Below are 23831 nucleotides of genomic sequence, written 5' to 3'. Positions count from 1 at the left end.
TTTCTGTTGCTTTTCTTCCAAGATCTGTTGCAAACAGACTGATCTGTCTTCATTTTGGTCATTTTTGTCTTCGACTCTTCAATTTCATTGTTTATCGTTGACTTTTGTGTTGGTGGTTGATGTTTTGAGCTAGGTTTGCAGGTATTTTCAGAGCTTCATAGGTCTTCAAGTGATCGAGTCAAAGGTTTTCCTCTGTCGACTTTGTTCACGTCTCACTAAGGAGCGGCCTTCATCAATGGGAAAGCGCATGCTAATTGTCATTTCCATAATAGGGTTGATTTTCAAAAAATATATTTATTTTCAAACAATTTTACTGCATGCTAATTATCATTTCCATAATAGGATTTGAATGAAAACATTACACAAGACAAAATCACACGCAAATAATGATGCCTATGTGGCTATGAGTTTTGTGAAACTAAAATATTATCCCATAATAATAATAATGGCACATAATGAAAAATAAAATGTTCTTTCACAAGGGTAATCCGAGAGAGCTTGTAAAATAAAAATGAAAAATATACCACAAACCATTGCAAGTTAAGATTTATATTGACGACCAAACTGAGAGATGGAGCTCCTTCAACTTCTCAAAGCTCTTTTCTCCCAATAATCAGAATCCAAATTGACTGGATATAGATCAGCGGTAGAGGTAGAAGAAGAAGTCCATGGGTCATCCATTGAGATACTCTCTGTCTGGCTCCCACTCCTATTCTGTTGTTTACTTTGTTGATATTGCTCCCACATTGCCTCTTTCTTTTCATTATTTGAGATACTTGGATCTGAAACCAACCCTGGAACAACAATGTCGCCCTCAAGCATGCTCACCACTGCAGACATGGTAGGCCTAACTGCTGCTGAAGCATTGGCACATAGGAGACCCACATTGATCATCACCATGACCTCTTCTTTCTTGTAGTTTGAGCCCAACCTTGGATCCACTAGTTCCAATAAACTATCTTTCTCTTTTAAAAGAAGTGTCTGAAAACAGGGAGATAGGAGCAGGGTATAAAATTTGTAGCCTTAAACTTGGAAAAAGACTAGGGATTGGGCACGAAATTAAGACACTTGAGAAAATTTCTTAGACAAGTCTAATTAGCAACAACATGCTACTGGTTAGAAACCTTGTCAACTCTCTTGCTCTGCAAATATGACAACTGGATATTCATGATGAGACAATTCCTTAATCTACATTTTAAGATTAGCAAACACAAGGAGAATAAAAATTAACCAAGAGTTTAAAATGAATAAATGCAAGAAAGAGATTGAAATTACCCAATCAAGAAGTTGGAAAGATTCCTCCTTGGCCCGATAACTAGTGTTGGTCCTCCCACTAACGATTTCTAAGGCAACAATGCCAAAACTATAAACATCTGCTTTGTCAGTTAAATAACCCCGCAATGCATATTCAGGTGCCATATATCCACTGCCAAATCACAAAACAATGGGTGGCATTTTCAGTATCAAGATTTGGTAAAATTGATGATATTAAGGGCAATAATTTCTATATGTGCCTTCTTTTTCTTCTCCTTTTGGCATGGGTAAACAAAAATCAATACCATGAAGTAATCAAGTTAGCTTGTTAAACAATTCAGACAATGAAATTTCTCAAGCTGAAATTTTTTTGGTACTATTGAACTTTACTAACAATTCCTCTATTTTCAATTTTCTTTTTGTTCTCTGTTTCTTTTAGTCTACTGGCATCACATGAAAACAAGAAAAAAGATAATACGAAACATTGTGACATTAAATTAATACAGAGCAACTCACTAAGTTCCAGCAACTCGGGTGCTTATGTGTGTGTTATCCTCTTCATCAAGCTTGGCCAAACCAAAGTCAGATATCTTCGGGTTGAGATTTTTATCAAGCAAGACATTAGTAGCCTTGATGTCTCTATGAACAATCTTCAATCTTGATTCTTCATGGAGAAATGCCAAACCTCTTGCTATACCAACGCAAATCTTTTGTCTCATTGGCCAATCCAATTTCAACCCATATTCTTCTGGCCCTTTAATCAATCAATTTAATAAAAAAACAGTAAATGATGGGCACACCAATGAAAAAAAATACACAACAAAAACAATTAAGTTCATGACGGTAAAAGTTTTACCAAACAAAGCACGAGCGAGACTATTATTTTCCATGTACTCGTATACTAGCAACAATTGATTTCCTTCAATACAGCATCCATAGAGCTTTACAAGATGAGGGTGTTGCAAAGCAGAAATCATGCCTATCTCATTTACAAACTCACGATTTCCTTGCTTTGATTTGGAAGAAAGCTGTTTGACTGCAATTCTGGTGCCATCTGAAAGAAGGCCCTGCATTTGGGAAACATAAACTTTTGTCATATATGAGTAAGGAACACTTCAAAAAGTAAGAACTACAATAAGAAACATTCAATAAAAAGAAACTATTTATTCTGCAAATACCTTATAAACAGAACCAAAACCACCTTCCCCAATTTTATTTGCAGCATCAAAATTGTTTGTTGCAGCTTTGATTTGCCTTAAGGTGAATGTACCAGTTTGCAAGTTCAAACCCTTTAAATCTGAGGGAGATGCCAAGTCAGATAAGGAAGCATGTCTAAGAAATTTGCAAAATTCTTGACATTCGTCATAGTTTGAGACATTTTAAAGCGTACTGTAACTAAACAAATGATAAGTAAATTACATGTTTCCACTTGAAAGAATTAGGGGTTGGTAAATAGTTTGATATATATACCTTCTAAAAATATATATATATAAGGAATTTATTTCATCCAACAAAGTACTGCTCAAAGGAGAAAAAATAAAAACTAAAGAATCCAAAGAACATATCAGAAATAAATATTTATCTATATAATAACAATATTAATTGCCTTGCAAATACCTTGTTCCATCTTATTTGTCTGTCCAAGACAACATTTCCACCAGAGGATACCCAGAACCAAAAATATAACAAAAGCCCCGGCAACGACAATCCCGACTGTTGCACCCCGAGATATACCAGTTCCGTTTTCTAATATATTATCTGTTTGAAGAAAAAACATAAGATTTACTATGAAAATAAACAAAAAAAAAAAAAAAAAAAAAAAAAAAAAAAAAAATCATTCTCTTATTCATTGATCAATATGATTTTTGAATATCATTTCCTGAAGTAGTACACATCGAACTGAGAAAAGATAAATTAAAAATAAAATCAGAAAAACCGGTCAAAAAAGGCAAATACATCCTTCCATGATACCATAAAGAAATTAAAAGGTTCAAATCAAATACTTTAAGAAAATTAATGAAATATAATTAGCATCATGTCCCCCTTAGAAGTTCCCAAAGAAATAGAGATAAATTTAAATGCTAAGATATAAGCAAGTCTGAGAATTGTTCACTTTCAAACCATTTAAAGTTAAAGCGAACTCATAAAACATAAAACCTACCAGGATTAACCACAGAAATAGCTGAAATAAGAGGACCATAGACTCCTTTTTTCGGGATATCAGTTGTCCCCTTCCCAGCCCAGTACAAACGGATCTCCAAGGTATTATTAGTCACGGCAGCAGTAAAATTTGTAATAAATGCCTTACCAACTCCACCAGCCTCTTTTACAATGTTGAAATCCTTCCATACCAGCTTTTCCTACAACATTATAATCCATTTATGTCATGCTAACAACTACTTGAGCAACTGAATCTTGGTTGATGAAAGTGGAAGTATATTGTAATAATCACCTGAATGTAAATATCAAATATACGTCTTCCCAAGCTACTATATGTTTTGTCATTAGTGAACACTATCTCCGCAAAATGGAGGCTTACTGTGTAATTTCCATTTTCCATACAAAAAGCATAATAAGTTAGAGAGAGAGGAGAAAGGCGCGCATTCATGTACAGTTGAAGTTGAGGGTTGGTCATAGAGAGCCCGTCTGAATTTGTCACAGTATAAGTGTCACCACGACCGTTATCTATGAAGTCACCAGTGGTGCTAAGTGCCCAGGTTGGTGAACTCTGCTGGAGTTGTGAAGCTCCAACTGAATCTGTATCAGCATCATATGCAGTACTTCCTTTAATAGTTACCGTCTGTCCACCACAATTTATATGAAGCTTGTTCAATTCTGGAATAAAAGCAACAAAAAAATTAGTAACAACTACTTTCACGTTGATATTCATTAAAACAGAAAAGGAAGAAATCTACACTACTTTCAAGTGAGAGAGTTGAACCTCAGGATTTTTGGCTCCGATATCAAAAGTTTAAACTGATAAAAAAAAATGTAAATTTAATCATTTAATCAATATTATAACAACCCACATGATTTATATAGGCCACCTTTCCGGTTGATGTAACACAATCGGTAATAACACTATCACCCCTGTAGAAAAGAAAACTTATGTATCTTTCATGCTGATCCGTCAGATGAAGAGGTGGTGTTTTGTGGAGGCTAAAACTTCGGTGGTAGAAATAGCATCGGTGGTAAGATTGGAAGAAAGGAGGAGGAGTTTCTCGGGGTCGATATTTTTGGGAGCTCAGAGCTAAGTATGGTTGGCTTCGATGATGGAGATCGATATCCGGGGGATAAGGAGTTTGTGAAGTCTTTTTGGGAGGGGTCTAAGGTTCTCATTGTTAGGAGAGGTGGTAAATCCAGCCGGTAGGTTTTTTGAGGTGGCAGTCTATGCTGTGGGTGGCCGGAGAGGGATCATTTTGATTCCCGAGGGCCGTGAAGGGAGGGGCTGGAGCCGTTTTGCCGCTGAGTTGGGTAAGGTTATTGATTTTTTTGAAGCTTCGGTTGGGTCTGGGCTTGTTCCTTCGTCGTCAGAGTTGAAGAAGTCTGGGAGGGTTGAGCCAGGGCGGGTCCAGAGATATACTATTACCGGAGGGACTGGGGTTTTTGGCAAAGATGTTGCGCCATCTTATGCGGAGGTCCTACTTTCAGCGGTCAGCCCCTCAGAGGCGGAGAAGACGATGCGGCAGTCAGGGGAACCGTTGGAGAGAACGTGATGGCACTGTCTCAGTCTGATACACAGCTTGGTTCTGCTGCTTGAGGGTTTAGGTGATAATCTCATGGGGGAGGACAAAAGATGACAGGAAGGAGGACATCGCATGCCCTTCTTTGGGAGTGGAAGGGCCATCTCATGAAGTTAAAGGCTGAGGTGGACCGAGCTCTGATTAGCGTCCTTGAAGGGCTGAAATGTGTGGGCCCGGCTTTAAGCCCAATTTCCAAAGGTGCTGGGCGTAAGAAGCGGAAAAAGCGTTGGGCTCAGAAAAATTCCCTAAGCCCAATCTCACCTCCATACACGTCCTAAAGCCTGGAGAGTTCCAAGGGTCTGCGATGCCGGTTGTGCTACCGGTGAAGGGTTCAGTCCTGGCAATGGGGACTGGTAGTGGTGGTGTTGGGGTTGTTGGGTCGTCTCCAGCAATGCCAGAGGATGCCGGTGGCTCGGTTCTCGTCTCCCCGCCTCCATTTTTCGCTGTTTCTGTTCCGGTGAGCTCCTCTATCGGTACGTGCGCTGACTCTCTTCCTCAACGGGAGTTGATTTCAGGGTCAGATCCAGCCGTTGTGTTACCCGTAGAAGGCTTGGTTTCGGTGACAGGGTATGGTGGTGTTGGGGTTGTTGGGCCATCTCCGGGGAAGCCAGAGGATGCCGGTGGCTCCGTTTTTGTCGTGCTGCCTCCTTTTTCTGGAGTTATTGTTCCGGTGAGCTTTTTTCCTCAGCCGGACCTAGCTTCTGGGTCAGATCCTGCCGATAAGGCTTCTAGGTCAGATCCCTTGGTCGATTTTCAACCTTTGCCGAAGCTAGTCTTGGGCTCAGAAACGCCAATGGTTTCTGCAGATATAGCCTTGGTGCTTTCTGGTGAAGCTGTGATTGTTTGGGCTGGGCTTGATTCTTCGGATGCCTCTCCCGGTGGTTCTGTGTTGTGTCTCGTGCAGCCTGTCCCAATTCTTAGACCTCAGAGCCCTTCGGAGGATTCTTTGGTGGCTGTCTCTTCTCGGTCGTTGATTACTCGCACCCTTCCCAACCCTCTGACTGGGCAAAGGAGTGAGTAATGATTTTTGTAAAACACTTGTACAGTTTTATGTCCATCACATTTATACATCATATTTATAAATCTACCATTACATACGTAGGATTCACATCTAGACATCTAGATTATATTATTTGTATATTTTTTGTACATCACTTTTCTAAATCAACCATTAAATTTGTATAATTCATAAGGATCTACATGTAGGTCCTACAGATTTAATAGTTGATTTAGAAATGTGATGTACAAATTATGTGCATGTAAATGTACATTAAGTCTTTATAAAAAAAATAATGTGACTTTTAAAATTATCATTTGATCAAAATTATCATTTGATCAATTACACGCCTAATGATGATTTTAAAAGCCACCTTATTTTTTTATGGACACTTCATGAATACTTGATGTACATGTAGAATTAATCCAAATAAGTTATATGGATTTGGATTTGTTTCCGAAGGAGGAGCCTACTCCATTGTCGTGCTGTCCAGCATATAATTAATAGGGGAAGTTTGGGAAGCGGTCTTTAGATTGGGTATTTTGCATTTGTTTTAGGAGTTCCGTCACTTGGTGGGGCATTTGTGCGATGGATTTGAAGGACAACTCTCGGCTTTGTTTGAGGATATTGTAGCAAGAAATGATGAGAAGGAAGCGGGTCCTAGCTAGAATTTAGGTAACAAAGGTACGAGAAAAATGAATAGGTTAGCTTGTTCTATTAATTGTGACGCACATTGTGACAACGCTTCTTGTGACAGGAGGAAGGGGAGGGTGTATAGAGGTTTGTTATGAAGCCTAAAATTTTTTCTTGGAATGTTAAAGGGTTAAATGAGGGTGGCAAGCGGTTGACAATTAGAAATCTCATTAGGCAATAGAAGGTGGACATTATTTGCTTGCAAGAAACTCAATGTGGAGATTGCTCAAAAAATATGGTTTAGGAGAAATGCAGTTATTCATGGAGGTGAGTTTTTGCATCCTAGATTAGTCGTTAAAGCTTCTATTGATTCTATAACTGCTTATCAGAAGGTGATGGAGAAGAATGCTGAGATTAGTAATGACAATTCTGTTGTTTCCGCTAATGTGATTAATTGTTGGAAACTACCTTCTTTTGGTAGTTATAAGGTTAATTGCGATGGTGCTCTTGATAAACAAAATGGGTGCATGGTTTTTGGTTTTATTGTTAGGAATTCTAATGGTGGGGTTGTAGCTGCAGTTTGTCATTTTGTGAGGTTTATGACTGATCCTATTTTTGCGGAATCTCTTGTGGCTTTAAGGGCGGCTGAATTTTGTAGAAACAGTGGCTTCTTAAATATTATCTTGGAGGGTGATTCTCTTATTTTGGTAAAGGCCCTTAATGCGAGGGATGCTAGTTGGTGTAGGTATGGGTAAATTGTGCTTGATATTGGTGAGGTTCTCCATGGTTTTGATAGTTGGCATGTGTGCCATACAAAGAGGGGAGCTAATAAGGCAGCGTACACTTTGGCAAAGGAAAGGCTTTTGAAGGGCAATGATAGAGTTTGGCCATGTTATTCCTGATTTTCTTATTTCTGTTTGAATTCAGAGCTTCATGCTTTGGTTATTTAGGGCTTTTTAGGCTCTAGTTTGTAATATTGATTATGCAATAAAATATCAATGATATTTTCTTCAAAAAAAAAAAAGAAACTAAATTAGAAATTATCTCTAACAACATTGCGAGAAGCTTGTGTGATTATCACTTTGTAGATTGGTGTTATTTAGCCTCTTGTGGAGCTTCATGTGGTATTTTACTTATGTGAGACATGAAGATTGTAGAAAAGATTGATGTGTATGTGGGAGGGTTTGTTGTTGTCTGGTCTTTTAGAAGTGTAGTTGATGATTTTTCTTGGTCCTTCGCGGGGGTCTACGGTCCTAATAATGACATAATCAGAAGGTCTCTCTAGGAGGAGTTGGCTGGCCTTATTTTTTGGTGGGAGTTGCCCTAGTGCATTGGAGGTGATTTCAATGTCACTCGCTTTCCTAGTCTATTTTGGTTCATGTGGGTTGTGTGTATAATGTGGATGGATTAGCTAACATCTTGGGTTGTGGGATTTCTTTTTTACCTTTAAAATATCTTGGTCTTCTGTTAGGGGCCTCTTTTAAGGTCAAGTCTATTTGGAATAGTGTTGTTGGAAAGATTGAGAGGCGGTTAGCTAGTTGGAACTGGACGTATCTGTCAAAGGGTGGTAGAGTTACCCTTACAAAGATTGACAATAACTTTTTTCGCTTGGTCGTCGGTGCTAGGAAAGATCCTTACCATGGAGAATCTTAAAAAAATTGTCATTGTGATTGATAGATGTATGCGCAAACTGAATTGGGAGTTTGTGGATCACATTTTTCTCCATTGTGAGGTTGCACGCGCCTTATGGAATGCTATCTTCAAGCGCTTCAATTTGTCTTGGGTTATTCTTTTTCGAGTGGTAAATTTATTCGCTTGCTGGTGGACAGGTGATCGCTCTCGAAGTGCTGTCGTGTAGAAGATAGTTCCTTTTTGCCTTTTGTGGTGCTTGTGGATGAAACAAAATGATAGAAACTTCGAGGACAAAGAAATGACGATTGAGGAGCTCATAACTTTCTTTTTCTTTTCTTCGTTCTCTTGTATTGCTGCGTTCCTAACTCTCTTTGTGATTAACTTGAATGATTTTCTTGTTCTTTTTTTTTTTCCCTTCTTAGACGCTTCTCTTATATACTCTCTGTGTACTTGACTGTGATTTACGTTTTTACTAATCATATTACTCTTACTTATATATATAAAGTAGAGAGGTCCACCCCGTTCTGTTGCGGTTTGATCGCTTGGTCAAGCACTACAATATTAGAGAAAATTTCATCTCGTTATATTTCATCCTTTTTTTCCTTCAGTTTTTTATTTTATACAATCTTTTATGCTTTTTCTCTATAATAAGGTTTACCTGAACAGTCTCTTATTCTTTAGAAATTGCACGACTATTATAAAAGTTTTGACTATAAATGTCCCAATCCCCCCCCCCCCCAGCCAAAACAAGGAAAAGCAAACAAGGTCGGTAAACTATTGAACAAAAGTAATCTTGAGAATGTAACAATCTTGAGGAAATATATGGTTTTTGAACTTACTTTGATCAGGACAAGAAGAGCTACTCAAACATGGAACCATGCCACTGTTGGAAAGATCAAGGTCCAAAACAAGTTATTATTAACATCAAAAGTGGATTTGTATTTACTCATATCAAGGCAATCCACAAGAAAGTTAATATCAGAAAATTTTGTGATGCATATATTTTTGATAGATGAAGTTGATACTCACGAGTTATCGCCAATTAAAGAGCTTGCAAACAAGTTCCTGCAGAAAATAGCAGATAAAAGTTCAGTGAGTATGCCCATGAGCGCTTGCATTCAGACAAACATGCTTAGAAGAAAATCTTACAGACTAGGTTGTCGACAACTTGATTCTCCAACCGTAAATTTGTTATATGAAAGATCACTGCACTCAAAAGAAGCAAACATGATTCATTATCTTCCATAATGTAGCATGACCAAAAAAAAATTATTATACATGATAGTACACTTGGAAGATATGATAATATTCAGATTTAATTGTTCTCACACTTAATTCTATACAATCCAAGAGATTAAACTTACAACCGAACTTAAGCAGAAAAATGACAAGCTCTTTCCACCACTCAGGCGATTAGCAGCTAATCAATTATCATAAGCTAAGCAAATACTGCCTAAAATGATCATCCTCCTAATAGTCTTATGATGTTGCTAACAATCCCATAACAAATACCAAAATAGTGGATGCCATTGAGAATGCATATTCTATGGATCCCCTTTTTGAAGTTGGGATGCCATTTTTGATATATTTCAGAAAAATTCTCTGGAAGTAAAATCAAGGAGAGTAGAAACAGTTGGGAACTCTCAGGAGTAGAAATTCTTGGAAATGATTAAAACTTATAAGCAAATACATTTCCTTCAGATATGCTTTCAGTCCCTCAATTTCACAATTGATTAATGAAGTATCTCACAGGTTTCTGTAGATTACTCCCTAAAGACGCATATTGTTTTTGCTCATGTCAGTTTTCTAATGATTAAGGCTAACATTAAATGCGTCAAATTTTCTTCACATTTTGACATTCAGACCAATCAAATAGAGCAAGTGCTATAAAAGCACGCAAGTAACTACATATTACCAAAAGTCATACACAGATACAATTTGATCAGTTGAAGTAAAACTGACCGAGTCATAAAGGCAAATAAAGTTCCAGAAGAGAGTCAACAAGATAAGGGGCACGATTTTCATTATTAATGAAATACTACATAATGATTAGGATAAAAAAAAATACGTCAACATATTTTGTTATCAAATTGAATATATAGAATTTGGCAGAGAAGCTTACATGTTGCGGCTGTTGCTCCCTTTAGTCAGCATCCAAGGAGGCACGTCTCCAGTTAGCAAGTTGCCGGTTAAATATCTAAACAAAATCAATATTAACAATTCAGTATCATTATGTAATTTGTGCATTACAGATCATCAGGTAAACCTGTCCTTGAGGATTCAAATCTTTAACACATCCAATGGCTAAATAAATATATATGCTTTGGATGATTTAATATTAACAATGATAAATTACATAAAATTGGCATCCCTAGTCTAGCAAGTACGGGTAGGAGTGTTAGCTACATCTTTCCTTTGAAAGAGGAACAACTTTAATTATGAAGTAAATTTGAAAAACCCTTATATAGATGTCAACATTCAGTATTTAACTAAAGGAAACCTATAATTTCAATGACATGAAAGGACATATATTTTCTTTTTTAGGCTTTAGCAGACACTTCTAGGTAGGTGTTTAAGGGAATACATTTTCAGCACTCAATTACCCATATGGATGATAATACTTCTAACTTTTTACAGAACCCTTGTAACTAAAAGCTTGACTTGGTGCATTTAAGCCACATTAGTGCCACGTTCTATTCTACAGGCCATTCAGTTACTTCACCCTTGAAAGATCCTATCAAGTTAGTCATAGATAATTCTGTTTTGGGCCCAAAGTTTGTTTTGAGTTGAACTTTGATGTCAAAAGGATATTTTTGCCTGATTTTATACTTGAGGCCTTTAAAGGCCAGAATCTAGGTGTCATCCAGTTAATAAAATTGGAGATTGCCTAATTGATCAGGCCATTAAGCTATTTATTTTTCATCCTCACTAATGAGGTAATGATCACACAGTGCCTCTCAGCTATACAAAAAATGGCCATTTGATACATGAAAGTATATATATAATTTAAAATGCATACATGAAATCTGTCTCTTGGAGACTGGAAAAGCTGCTTGGGATTTTTCCACTTAGTTTGTTAAAGCTGAGATCTCTGCAGGAAAAATTATAATTAAATGAATTAGAAAACAAATAGCACCCTAAAAAATGAGAAAAGACAATCGTTTTTATATAAGAATGTCATAAACAAAGTCAAAACCTTGCTAATTTAGTGGGAATTGTTAAATCTTTTTTTAAAAATAAAAAACGTTTTCAGATCCTGGGCCTTTGGTTAGGTTGCAAGTGGGTGGGAAAGGCAGGTCTTGGTTTTGGTTTTTATAAAAACTTTATAAAAACATTAAGCTACCCTGCTATTTTCTTGGAATTTGAAATTTTGCAGGAGCTCAAATTCGAATCTTGTGGATGTCCGACTCAACTTCTTCTTCTACTCCTCTTTCTACCTCTTGCACTGACCCAACCTCAGCGACTACGATTTTACCAAATTTCTCTCAACTTGTGTCTATCAAGCTTGATGGCAAAAATTATCTCGCCTGGGTTGCCAAATTTCTTCCCATACTTTGTAGCGATGATCTTTTGGGGATGGTGGATAGTTTTGAACCCTATCCACCAAAGTTCTTGCCTAATGATACTTTTGTGGTAAAGTTCCTCAATACCAATTATTTAATTTGGAAGAAGAAATATTAGCATTTGCTGAGTTGGATCATCTGCTTGTTGTCCCCCACATTAGGGGCTTCCATGTATGCAATCCATACTTCACGACAGGCATGGACAGCATTGTCCAATCGTTATGACTCTCAATCACGGTCAAGGATTTCTCATCTCAAACAACAACTTCAGAGTCTACAACAAGGGAGTAGAGCTGTACAGAATATCTCAACTAAGCCAAAATCTGGGCTTATCAGATTTCAGCAGTGGGTAAACCGGTAGATGACCATGATCTTATTTCCTTTGTGATAAGTGGTTTACATACTTAGAATTCTTTTGTAACAGCCTTTTATTTTGCTGTTAGAGATCACGATATGTCTTTCTGCTTTTGATTTCTCATACAATCCTTTCATAAATATAAAGCAATTAAACTATTGTACATGCAGACTACTTTATAGCTTTAATTCATTTGACATCCAATCAGATGAACAACATATGTCATTTTCTAAGACATTTACATAAAAAGAAACATACACTTGTGCACACAATTGAGCAGTCAGATGATTTGCTCACATTTCAAATTTTCAACTATAAAGGGTTAATTAGGCCAACTAGGTTTTATGCACAATAGGCTGGGGTAGTTCAAACAACAAGCCTCTAAATGAGTATTGGAATGAGGACTTCAAGATGGACTAAAGAAAAGGCAAAAAGGGAGAGAATCGACTAAGCAAATGACATAGAAAAAAGGTTTGTCCCAATTAGTTTTCTCAAGTGCACCAAATAACACAGATGGCCCTATCAAAGACAATCATGTTCAATGTCTGAAAAGGCTTCATCAACTGACAAAAGGTGAAAAAGAGAAGAAAAAAGAAAATCACATAAATATTGTTGGATTAGAAATGTTAGCCTCTATCTAGAAAAAACAATGCCTTCAATAGAGCTAGGGGAAGAAAAGAAAATGAATCTTTCAACTCATAAATTCAAGGTACAAAATTTCATTGCTTAGTATTATGTAGAAACCAAAAAATGACAAATTCCATATCAAGAATGCCACCTAAGTCGCCAAGTCGGTTTATGTCAATCAACACAAGAAGAAGAAAAGGAATTCTGAGACATGCAAGAATGCCGAATAATCCATAAATTAGCATAAAAGCATTTTCAAGAGGATTTTTGAAATATCAGCAAACAGAAAATGGAGGAAAAAGTGGCTACTATACTAACAAGGTTTTCAAATTTGTCATATCCTTGAGAAATTCAGGTAGCTGTCCAGTAATATTGCAACTCCTCAATATCCTGTAACAAAATTAAAAATATGTATCTATGTAAACTTGAGTAGCCATAAGCATGGGTACTTTGGAAAATCATATCATTGAAACATTTAACTTACAGTGTCTTCAACTGTGTCAGATTATTAAGTGGTGGAAAAGGTTCTTCAGATCCACTCAAGTCACTAATTCTCCTGCATATCAAATTCAACAAAGAATGAAGTAATTCAAATACAATTCCATCTGAAAATGATTTATACCTATGACATAGAAGATCGATACTCACAAGTCTGTCAAGTTTTTCAGAAAAGCAATCTCAGGAGGAATTGTCCCGTTCAAACCACTTGCCTGAATCTGTCTGTTGTCGCCAAATTTGATTTAATGAGGGATAACACATAACAACCAAAATTAAAAATCATGACAAAATCCTTAAACACAATTAAAAAATAAAAAGGAACAAAGCTCTCACAATCTTGAAAGGTTTTTCCAGTTTTGAATATAATTGGGTATCTTTCCAGAAAATTGATTGTCGCTGATCCGACTGCATTACGTTGAATGGACAAAAGGAACAAAAAAAAAAAAAAAAAAAAAGGAAAAAAAAAGGAAAGAAATGTCAACTCAGAATACAAAAATTAGTAACTAATTGCAAGCATATGAAATATCAGATACGGAAAGAAATAGTAGCTTACAAGTCCGTCAAATTGACCAGCCCTGCAAATGAATCAGGCAACTCCCCAGTAAAATTATTCGAGCTGAGGAGACTATAACAACATCATCATGAACAACAACAACACATAAGTAAGAGTAAACCAATTGAGCTATCAGCATCAGGATTCAACATCTTTCTATAGAAAAGTCAATCCAATTAATTCTCAAACCAAATAAAAGGAGATAAGATTCTTGTAAGAGAGAATACTGAAAAATCGTCTTACAATCTTTCTATGGAGGGCATATTGCCAAGCTCTGGAGGAAGATTTCCCGAAAGCTGATTGAATTCCACCGTACTACAAATAATAAAACCGAATTCCTTGATAACAAACCTCTAAAAAAAATATTCACAAATAGAAACAAATGGGTGATCAGAACTCACAAGCTTTTGAGAGTTGTGATGTTTGCCAGCTCTTTGGGGATAGAACCCGTTAACCGGTTTCCAAGAAGGGAACTGCAATAAGATCAATGGACTATGGTTAATAGGTCCAAAAAATCTCCTAAATCTAGGATGTCAATTGTAGATAACAGCCAGGATTGGACAAACTCTTTCCAATTGCTAGCTAAGGTGGATGGTTTTAAGCATGATGATAGTGAAATTCGGAAATTAAATGAAGCTTTGTTCAGGATGCTGGATGAGGGGAGGATCCTGGCCCTTCTGGTGCTTTAGATTAGGGAAAGGGTCAGTTGGTGGATAAGGTGGAGGATGGTTTGAGGGGTTTTTCACCCCATTCATGATCCTTATTTGGAATGTAGGGGCTTGAACCATCCCTCTAAGCAAAAGGAGGTTCAAAGTATTATAAGGGCTAAGAAGATCTCTATTGCTTGCCTTATTGAGACTCGAGTAAAGGAGCCTAAAGCTGCCTCTCTTGTTTCCTCTATGTTGCCGGATTGGGACTGTTGTTTCAATTATGAGGAGCATTTTTTAGGCCGTATTTGGGTTTGTTGGAACAGAGTTGAGATGAAGGTTTCTGTTCTTGATAAAAGTGCTCAATGTATTAACTGTCATATTCACTCTATAAAGGAGAATTCTGATTGGTTCCGAAGTTTTATCTATGGTGCTAATAAGGCTGTTGAGAGGCATCTTTTGTGGCAGAATCTTTTTTCCATGAAGATGATTGTTTCCTCTAAACCTTGGATTCTTGGTGGGGATTTCAATGTGGTTAGGTATGTGTCTGAAAATTGGGGTGCTGAGAGCCTTAATGCTTATGAAATTGAATTTGGTGATTGTCTTAGTAATTTGGAAATCACTGATCTCAATTTTAGTGGCTGTTTCTATACTTGGAATAATAAGAGTGACGGTTCAAGTTTTGTGGCTAGGAAGCTTGATAGGGTTCTTGTAAATGAAGCTTGGATTTGCAAATATGGTAGAACTTGTGTGGATTTTCCTCCAGGAGGTCTTTCTGGCCATTCCCCTGCTGTTATTTCAGTAGGGAATTTGGAGAGTTTTGGGCCTGAGCCTTCAAATTCTTCGACTTTTGGTTGGAGAATAAGGACTACTTCTCTTGGATTACTGATTGCTGGAATCAGGATATGCAGGGTGTTCCTATGTATAGGCTTTGTATGAAGTTGAAAGCTCTAAAGGTAGTGCTTAAGGAAAAAAACCGAAGCTGCTATGGTGATATTAAAACTAAGGTTTTGCAAGCTCGGTCTAAGTTGGAAATAGCTCAGTGTGTTGTTTTAGATTCTCATGGCAGTGCTGTTAGCTTGCTTAGAGAGAGGGAATGCCTTCATGAATTTGCTTATATTTCTAGAGCTGAGGAGGCTTTTTAAAAGCAAAAAGCTAGAAACCAATGGCTGAATTTGGGATACCAGAATAATGCTTTTTTTCATCGGATTGTTAAGGGTAGGCATGCTAAAACTACTATTACTCATCTTTATGATGAGGTAGGTAATAGAGTTGAAGATATTGATGGGAGTAAAGAAGTTGCTCTGGGGTTTTTTGAAAAGCCGTTGGGCTCTTCTATGATTTTTTCTAAGCAGCATGCTAATCGGCTTAAACTTTTGATTCCTCCTATTGTTTCTATGGAGAGTGTTGTTTTGTTGAATAAGGAAGTTACAATTGAGGAGATTAAAGCTACCCTTTATTAAGGATTCCTGGTCGGTTGTTGGAGATGATTTTGTGGCTGCTGTAAAGAGTTTTTTTGATACTAGTTTTCTTCTCAAGGAGATAAATGCAACCAGTTTATCTTTGGTCCCAAAGAAGCTGAACCCTGCTGGTATGGGTGATTTCAGACCTATTTCTTTCTGCACTGTGATTTATAAGTGCATTACTAAGCTTCTCTCAAACAGAATTCTCCCAATTCTCGATTCTTTGATTAGCAGAAATCAATCTGCTTTTATTCCTGGTAGGAACATTGCAGAAAATGTGTTGCTGGCTCAAGAGCTTGTGAGAAATTATCATAGAAAGGATGGTAAACTGAGGTGTACTTTGAAAATAGACTTGATGAAAGCTTATGATTCTGTCAATTGGGATTTCATTATCCATTGTTTGGCTTGTCTTGGGTTTCCAGAAAAGTTTATTAATTGGATTAAAGTTTGTATAACTTCTCCAAGGTTTTATGTTTCTCTAAATGGTACTCTTACGGGTCTTAAGGGTGCTAAGGGGCTGAGACAAGGGGATCCCCTATCCCCTTATTTCTTTGTTATTGCCATGGAAGTGCTCTCTAAGATTTTGAAGGAATACACCTCTGCTGGTTCTGGTTTTAAATTCCATTTTCGTTGCTCTAAGTTGCAGTTAACGCACTTATGTTTTGCTGATGATCTCCTCATATTTCTGAGGCTGATTTGTCACCTGTTTCTGTTATTCAAGCTGCTCTTTTGGAGTTTGAGCAATTATCTGGTTTGAAAGCTAACCCGGCTAAAAGTTCTTTCTTTTGCTCGGGTGTTTCTGCTGGTTTGAAGGTTTCTTTGCTGGAAAAGTTGCAGATGAGGGAGGGTCATTTTCCTATCAGATACTTAGGAGTTCCTTTGGTCTCTACTAAGCTGTCTGCCTCAGATTGTAAGCCCTGGTTGATAAGATTTCAGGTAGAATAGGTTCTTGGACATCAGAGAACCTTTCTTTTGCTGGAAGGCTTCAGTTGTTATCCTCAGTTTTCTATAGTCTTCAGGTCTTTTGGTCAAGGATTTTCATCCTTCCAAAGAAGATTATTAGGGACATTAACCAGAGGTTTAATCAGTTTTTGTGGAATGGGAAGGATAGTGATTCTGCAAAAGCTAAAGTAGCTTGGAATGCTGTTGGTTTTCCTAAGGAGGGGGGTCTTGGCTTGAAAAATTAGAAGTTTGGAATAGAACTGCCATTTTGAGGCATATTTGGAATCTTTTTGCTTGTGCTGGTTCCATATGGGTTGCTTGGATTAAAATATACATGCTGAAAGGCAAGAGTTTCTGGAGTGTGAACATTCCTCAGGATTGTTCTTGGTGTTGGAGAAGCCTTCTCAAACTTCGGAGTGTTGCTAGGAACTTTATTTTTCTTGAAGTTGGAGATGGTCAGAATATTCATTTGTGGTTTGACAATTGGCATCCTTGTGGTGTGTTGATTGAGAGGTATGGTTTTCGGGTTGTTTATGATGCAAACACTGGGTTAAATTCTAAACTTTCTTCTGTTTTGAGTAATAGGATTTGGTGCTGGAAGCCGGCCAAGTCTGAGGATTTGGTTGAAATTCAAAGTCATCTCCCAGAAGTTCCTTTTGGTCCTGTTGATAAACCAGTGTGGAAGGCTGCTCGGAAGGGTATTTTTGTGAGTTCTAAAACCTGGGATTTCTTGAGGGGTAAGAAATCTGAAGTTGAATGGTGGCATTTGCTTTGGTATCCTTGTGCTATTCCAATGCATGCCTTTATTCTATGGTTGGCAGTGCAAAACAGGTTAACAACATGTGAACGTCTTCTAGTGTGGGGTTTTAATGGAGACTCTTTGTGGTTTATGTCGACATGTTAATGAGAGTAGAAATCATATCTTTTTTGAGTGTAGCTTTAGCTCGAGAATCTGGAAATCTTGTATGCAAAGGTGTCCTGGTGTGCCTTGTTTGCTTGACGGCAGGCTGTGCTGATAGAGGGTTGCAGTAATTGGAAGAAGAAGACCATGCTGGGGGTTCTATGTAGGCTGGTCTTTGGTTCAGCTGTGTATGGTTTATGGAAAGCTAGGAATGCTATTCGGTTTTGTGGTGTTTCTTGTTCTGAGGAGCAGATTCTCAAGATGATCTTTTGGGAAGTTAGAACCCGAATTTCTTGAAAAAGTTCTTTTTAGAAGACTAGAGAAAATGTAAGAATTTGTCAGCTTTGGAATTTAGCTGATTCTGTTTTGAACTAAATCTAGTCCGTTGTGTTTGCTAGCTGTTGTTGTTTCCTTGCCGCTTGGTTTGCTGTAGTTGTGAATTGTTGTAATTAGCTTAGCTGCAGTTGCTTATTTCTGCAGATGGCTGTCTGTTTTGTTGAGTTTTGTTGATGTGTAATTCTGTTTTGATGGTTTAGTTGTTATAATATGCTTACTTATTCATCTAAAAAAAAAAAAAAAAAAGAACTGCAATAGGACCCTAACGTAATTAAAATCATCCTTCATCAAAGAATTGGTTCGAGAACACAAACATATGAATAAATATATATATAATAAGAGAGAGAGAGAGAGAGAGAGAGAGTACATGCCGACCAGCTGCGGGGAAGAACCCCATCCCGGAGGGATTGGACCGTTAAGGTAGTTGCGGGTGAGGTCACTGACATAAGAGGGAAATAGAGAAATGAGTCCACAGGAAAGTCGGTCAATGAAATAAACTACATGCAGCATCTATGCTTCTCTGTTATGAGTACAAGAAAGTGAAGTAGTTACATTTGTTGGAGGAAAGGCAACCCGGTCAAATTTGGTGGGAGTGTGCCGGAGAGATTTTGCTCTTTGAGACTTCTGTACATCCAATAGAGAGTGGGGTTTTTAGTTACCGGTCTTAACTTTCTCAACATATATGAATACATATTATGACGAATAAAATCACGGGTTAAAGGCTAAAGCAACCTAAAGAACTTTTTTCTAATCAAATTGTACCTTTCCCCTTCAAAGAGGAGAAATCTAATACAAATTGCAACTTTTTTCTAATCAAATTATTTTTTCAGTTTATTTTCACCCAGTGGTGAGTGCTTTCACTGTGAAATACAACTAAAAAGTATCATGAATGCAAGTGTGTGCCTAAATTTTTTTTTAAAAAAAAAATGACTCATAATATGAGAAATGAATGTAATTATTCCATTCCATGCAATCAATCTAATTAACCTGATCTAGATCGATTAAGTAATTTGGCTAAGATTAAGAATAAGAATATATAAAAGGCTACATTTCTTTCGATGTAAAATCTTTTTTGATGGAAAATATTTTAGACCGAAAACATTTTCAAACGAAATTTTTGATTTTTTGGTGTTTGGCTAACACTTTTGAAAATAATTCTCAAAATATTTTTTAACGTTTGTTTTATAATAAAAACTAAAAGGTTAATTTAATAACCCGATAAATTTGTTTAACCCTTTAGTGGAAGGGTTAAACAAGGAGGACATGAATGGGTAGGAAAAATGGAGGTTTTGCCTCTAGAGTGATTTGGCGTTGCTAATATGGTACAGGAGATGCTTACTTATAACTCTCATCATATTAGAGCTTACAAACAAGTACTTGGTACTACAATCAATATCCCCTATCCCCAAAATTTATAATAATAAGGGATTAAATAAGTTGAAAATCAAATTATACGTTGTTAAATTATTTTTTCAAACAAACTTGGGCCTTGACCTAGCTATACTGTATACAACAAAGTCTAAACAACTCTCTAATGAGAAGAAAAATGTTGATGATGACGTGAAAATTACTCGAGACTCCATAACCCAATACAATTTTTGTGCAGTAATTAATGCCAACGAGATGGGTTTGGCAGGATAGAGAGTATTTTTAGTAGTCTCACAAAAATAATATTTTAATTATTTTGGTAAGTTAATTTGGTGAAAGTATTCAAAATGACCTTATCAATTTTGATGAAAAAACATGCATGATTTACCAACAATAGTGAATACTGTTCACTCACCAAATTTATAAAAAAACTAAAAAACATTTTTCTTTTTTCTTCTATCTTATAAATCACACACGATCTCCAATTTGAAAAATATTTTTTTAAATAAAATAGTGATAATAAATAGTTACAATAGTTAAATTGCTATGTGTAATTTAAAAAAGTGAACGGTTAAAATTAAATTAATTAATTAATTAAAAAAAAAAAAAAAAAAGAGGGAGAAAAGAGAGACGTGGCTATCAGCCCATCGACACCCATTTAATACGTTGTCCCCATCTACGATTTGACAGAAGTGTAAATGCGACTGAAAGATGTGGTTCTCTGCACTCATTTGGGATATTTTTGGACGGCCAAAGTTAAAGATAAAAGGAAAACAATTGCAAAATTCTTCTATTGAATAATTAATTAACTTTTTCTATGAAAATAAATTTAGAGATCTTCAGATATATTAAAAAAATAATTTATTCTTTATAATTAAATTTTGTTCACTTATTTAACAAATTTTTATAGTGTAACAAAGTTAATCAAATTATGACGTCTATCTTATTTAAGTTAATGACACATTAACAAAATCATTTAAGTCAGTACACGCACAAAATTTGAATATAAATAATAAATTATTTTTTTTGACGTACTTCAAAAACTTTTGAATTTTTGTAAATATTTTTCCATTATTAGTAATACATTTTCATTAAAGACGTAGATACTTATGTGTGTATATATACGAGAGATCTGACGTACATCATGATAACGTGGCATTCATCAGTTCCATTGGAGCATCCACTACTGCAGGTAATATTATTATTTTCGTTATAGGGAGGCCATCCACTGCATGTATCTACGTTGACATTCCAGCCCGTCTTCCCTAAACTCTTCGCTATGTCACTTAAAGCTTGCACTGCAAAAGTTAGAAAATCAACACAAGTGATCAAATCAGCGCTACATTAATTAAGCAAGCTAATTGTCAAGTGGAAAAAGGAATTAAAAGGCTAATCAACCCATCAAAATTTGCACGTTTTCCAGATGAAAATACTTGAATTAATTGCATCGATCGATCACCATGAAACTATATATGATTTATTCAGGTAACAAATAAAGGCAAGATAATAAAATTTAAAGATCATGCAATATCTGTATGGTGAGCATATATATATATATACCTTCAGAATCCGGCAATCTAGCGGCTGCGAAGCAAAAGGAGAGAGCTGAAGCAAGGAGAAATATTGGAACAAGGAACATCTTCATTTTGGCAAGCAAAATACCTTCAGCTACCCACCCAAAAATGGTGGCCGAAGGAGTTTGGAGAGAGAGAGAGAGATGAAAGCAGCGAGGAAAAGTAATTGTGGTTTTGGTTTGAGAGTGATAAATAAAGAGATCATCGTCGACGACCTCAAAGTCAATTAAAGTACTATGAACTTGATTGATGCTCGATCTAATGCATGGAACGTACGTGTCGTGTAACTTTATTGATGATGTTACTCGACTGAAAGCTAGCTAGCGTACGTTGATAATTCTCCTCAGATTTTTCATTTTTCCACAATCAGATTCAGAGGGAGGCAGCCTTTGATGCGTCCACGTTTCCTTTCGGAAATTCCTTAGCCTTATATGTCACTGCTACGGAGCCATACATTTTAATGAGGGTCAAATAAATTTATTTTAAGTAGAGATTAAAGTATATATATACATAAAAGAAAATTTTAAGTAAATTAAACATAATTCAATTTTGATATTTTTATTATTCTCTTCAAATTAAAGATGAATAAGCAAAATTGGAAAGAATTTTTTAGGAAAAAAAAAAAAGTAAAGAAAACCACTATCCAAAGATTCAAAAAATAAAAAATAAAAATAAAAAAGGTCTTAGTTTCTGTACTGAAATTGAGAAATTTCAGTTTGATGAATTATATGCTTCTCGACCTTTTCGCAAGGCTTTACCTGAATGATATGACTTTTAAAACTAACATTCTTTTGCTCATTTTTTTAGAACAACCGACTTTAACTAACACAATAGCCCACTAACTATTATACAAAACACACTATATTTTACACAAAACACATTCTGCTAAACACATCACAAAACAAATTAAAAGCATATCTTTTAGATTTTTCTAATGCTATCTAGTTATTTTTGCCCATTTTACGTTATTTTTGCCATACAACCTTAGGAAATCGAGCTTTGTCAGGCATGTGACTCATCAAATCCATACTCGTCTTCTTTTAATGCACTGCTTTAGTAAACCATTTTCATTTACTTTGAATAAAGCATCTACAACTTTATAAAGCTCATTCCATTATTACATTCTCAGACATATCCGTTGCTACCCGTAAAATATTAAAGGAAAAAAATTTGACAATAAAACTATCATTCCAAATGAGATGAAACCAATTGAAGAGATGATAAAAGAGAAGGGGTAAAAAAAATTTCTTGCTAGGGGCCAATAAAAATAAAATAAAAAAAAAAAGAAAAAAAAAAAAAGAAAGAGTTGAGGGGAGGCCATGGCCCCACCGGCCCCCCACCTCTCTCCGTCATTGCTGTTAGCTTATCATATTTTTTTACAAAACATCATTTTTAAGTTTATGTCAAAGCGTAATTTTGGGAGAATTTTTTAGAGCAAAAAGATAATAAGAAAAAAATGCTTTAATATTTTTTTTTTTACCAAACGAACTAATTTTTACGTGGCAAATCTTTTTAAGTACTAAAACTAATTTTTAAACTCTTTAATGCAATTTTAAACGGCACTAAGAAACACATCATGTTAAAGAATGGAAAAAGTACACATAACCTCCTCAAACTACCACCTCATTGTCAATGTACCTCCCAAACTACCAATTATGTTAATGTCCCCCCCTAAACTACCAAAAAATGTCAATGTCTCCCTAATGACAAAAATGCCCTTCATAAAATTATTAAAAAAAAAATAAAACTAAAAAAAAAAAATTATTAAAAAAAATATAAAATAACAAAAATTTCTTCCAAAAAATAATTAAAAATTTAAAACTGTTTTTTATTTTTATTTTAAAAAAATAATAATAATTTTCAGTTTTTTTTTTCTTTAAAAAAAAATTTGTTCTTTTTCGTTTTTTTATTTTAATAGAAACTGGCTTTTTTTTAATTTCTTTTATTGTTTAAATAAATAAATAAATTTATGTTATTTTTCTTTTTTTTTCTTTAAAAAAAAAAGTTGTTCTTTTCCGTTTTTTAATTTAATAAAAATAGGTTTTTCTTTTTCTTTTTCTTTTTTTCATTTGTTTTATTTTTTATTTTTTTAAAAAAAAATCGGTTATTTTTTGTTTTCTTTTTTTAATTAAAAAAAAAATTGTTCCTTTTTCGTTGTTTTTTTTAATTTTTTTTTTTAGTTTTTAATTTTTTAGTTTTAGTTTTAATTTTTTGAATTTATGAGGACATTTTTGTCTTATTAAAAAAAAATTAAGGTCCTTTTTGTCTTTTTGTTAGTTTTAGGGGGATATTGACATTTTTTGGTAGTTTAAGGGGGGACATTGACACAATTGGTAGTTTGGGGAGTACATTGACAATTGAGTGGTAGTTTAAGGGGGTTATGTGTACTTTTCCCTTAAAGAATACTACGTCATTAGGTTTTGAAGGAAATATTTTTAACACAAGTTACGACAACGATTTTTCTTAAAGCGGTAATTCAAACTATAATTAAGCAATATAATGGTACTCTTGTTTATAATTCTTCCAAAATAGCATTGATAATTCACCTAAGATTTTTCCACAACCATAGGGAGGCAGCAGCCTTTGATGGGTCCACGTGTCCTTTTTGAAATTTCTTAGCCTTATATGTCCTTGCTGGCGGCCGGGACGGACCAGCAGTGTTATTAGACTTGTTAGGACCTCTTTGGAACTGGGTTAACAAATTTTAAAAGTAATTTTTAGTATATAGAAAATTGTGAAAAATAA

The 23831-nt window shown here is 35.6% G+C and overlaps 1 protein-coding gene and 1 long non-coding RNA gene across 3 annotated transcripts; one reads left to right on the top strand and one right to left on the bottom strand.

Moving 5' to 3' along the window:
* Positions 1–376: 376 nt before the first annotated feature.
* On the bottom strand, positions 377–21239 carry LOC133875083 (probable leucine-rich repeat receptor-like serine/threonine-protein kinase At3g14840). Of its 2 annotated transcripts, XM_062313083.1 has the most exons (25): positions 21203–21239; positions 21073–21163; positions 20654–20810; positions 18697–18768; positions 18512–18583; positions 14257–14328; positions 14099–14170; positions 13856–13927; positions 13636–13707; positions 13453–13524; positions 13289–13360; positions 13123–13194; positions 11279–11350; positions 10382–10456; positions 9409–9465; positions 9289–9324; positions 9099–9142; positions 3707–4089; positions 3416–3614; positions 2872–3012; positions 2433–2551; positions 2111–2321; positions 1771–2008; positions 1276–1426; positions 377–981 (listed from the first exon to the last, which is right to left on the bottom strand). In XM_062313083.1, the coding sequence occupies exons 2-25, from the start codon at positions 21155–21157 to the stop codon at positions 583–585; spliced, it is 3015 nt and encodes a 1004-aa protein (XP_062169067.1). In that variant the 5' UTR covers positions 21158–21163; positions 21203–21239; the 3' UTR covers positions 377–582. The 2 variants fall into 2 exon arrangements, with proteins under 2 accessions (XP_062169067.1, XP_062169066.1); XM_062313082.1 differs by having other exon boundaries at positions 21073–21236.
* On the top strand, positions 11374–12351 carry LOC133875085 (uncharacterized). The gene is made up of 2 exons (XR_009901432.1): positions 11374–11892; positions 11984–12351. It is a non-coding gene; the product is annotated as an uncharacterized LOC133875085 (long non-coding RNA).
* Positions 21240–23831: the final 2592 nt, after the last annotated feature.

Source organism: Alnus glutinosa, chromosome 8 (assembly GCF_958979055.1).
Source record: "Alnus glutinosa chromosome 8, dhAlnGlut1.1, whole genome shotgun sequence".
Lineage (NCBI taxonomy): Eukaryota > Viridiplantae > Streptophyta > Magnoliopsida > Fagales > Betulaceae > Alnus > Alnus glutinosa.
This window is presented reverse-complemented; position numbering and strand designations above follow the sequence as displayed.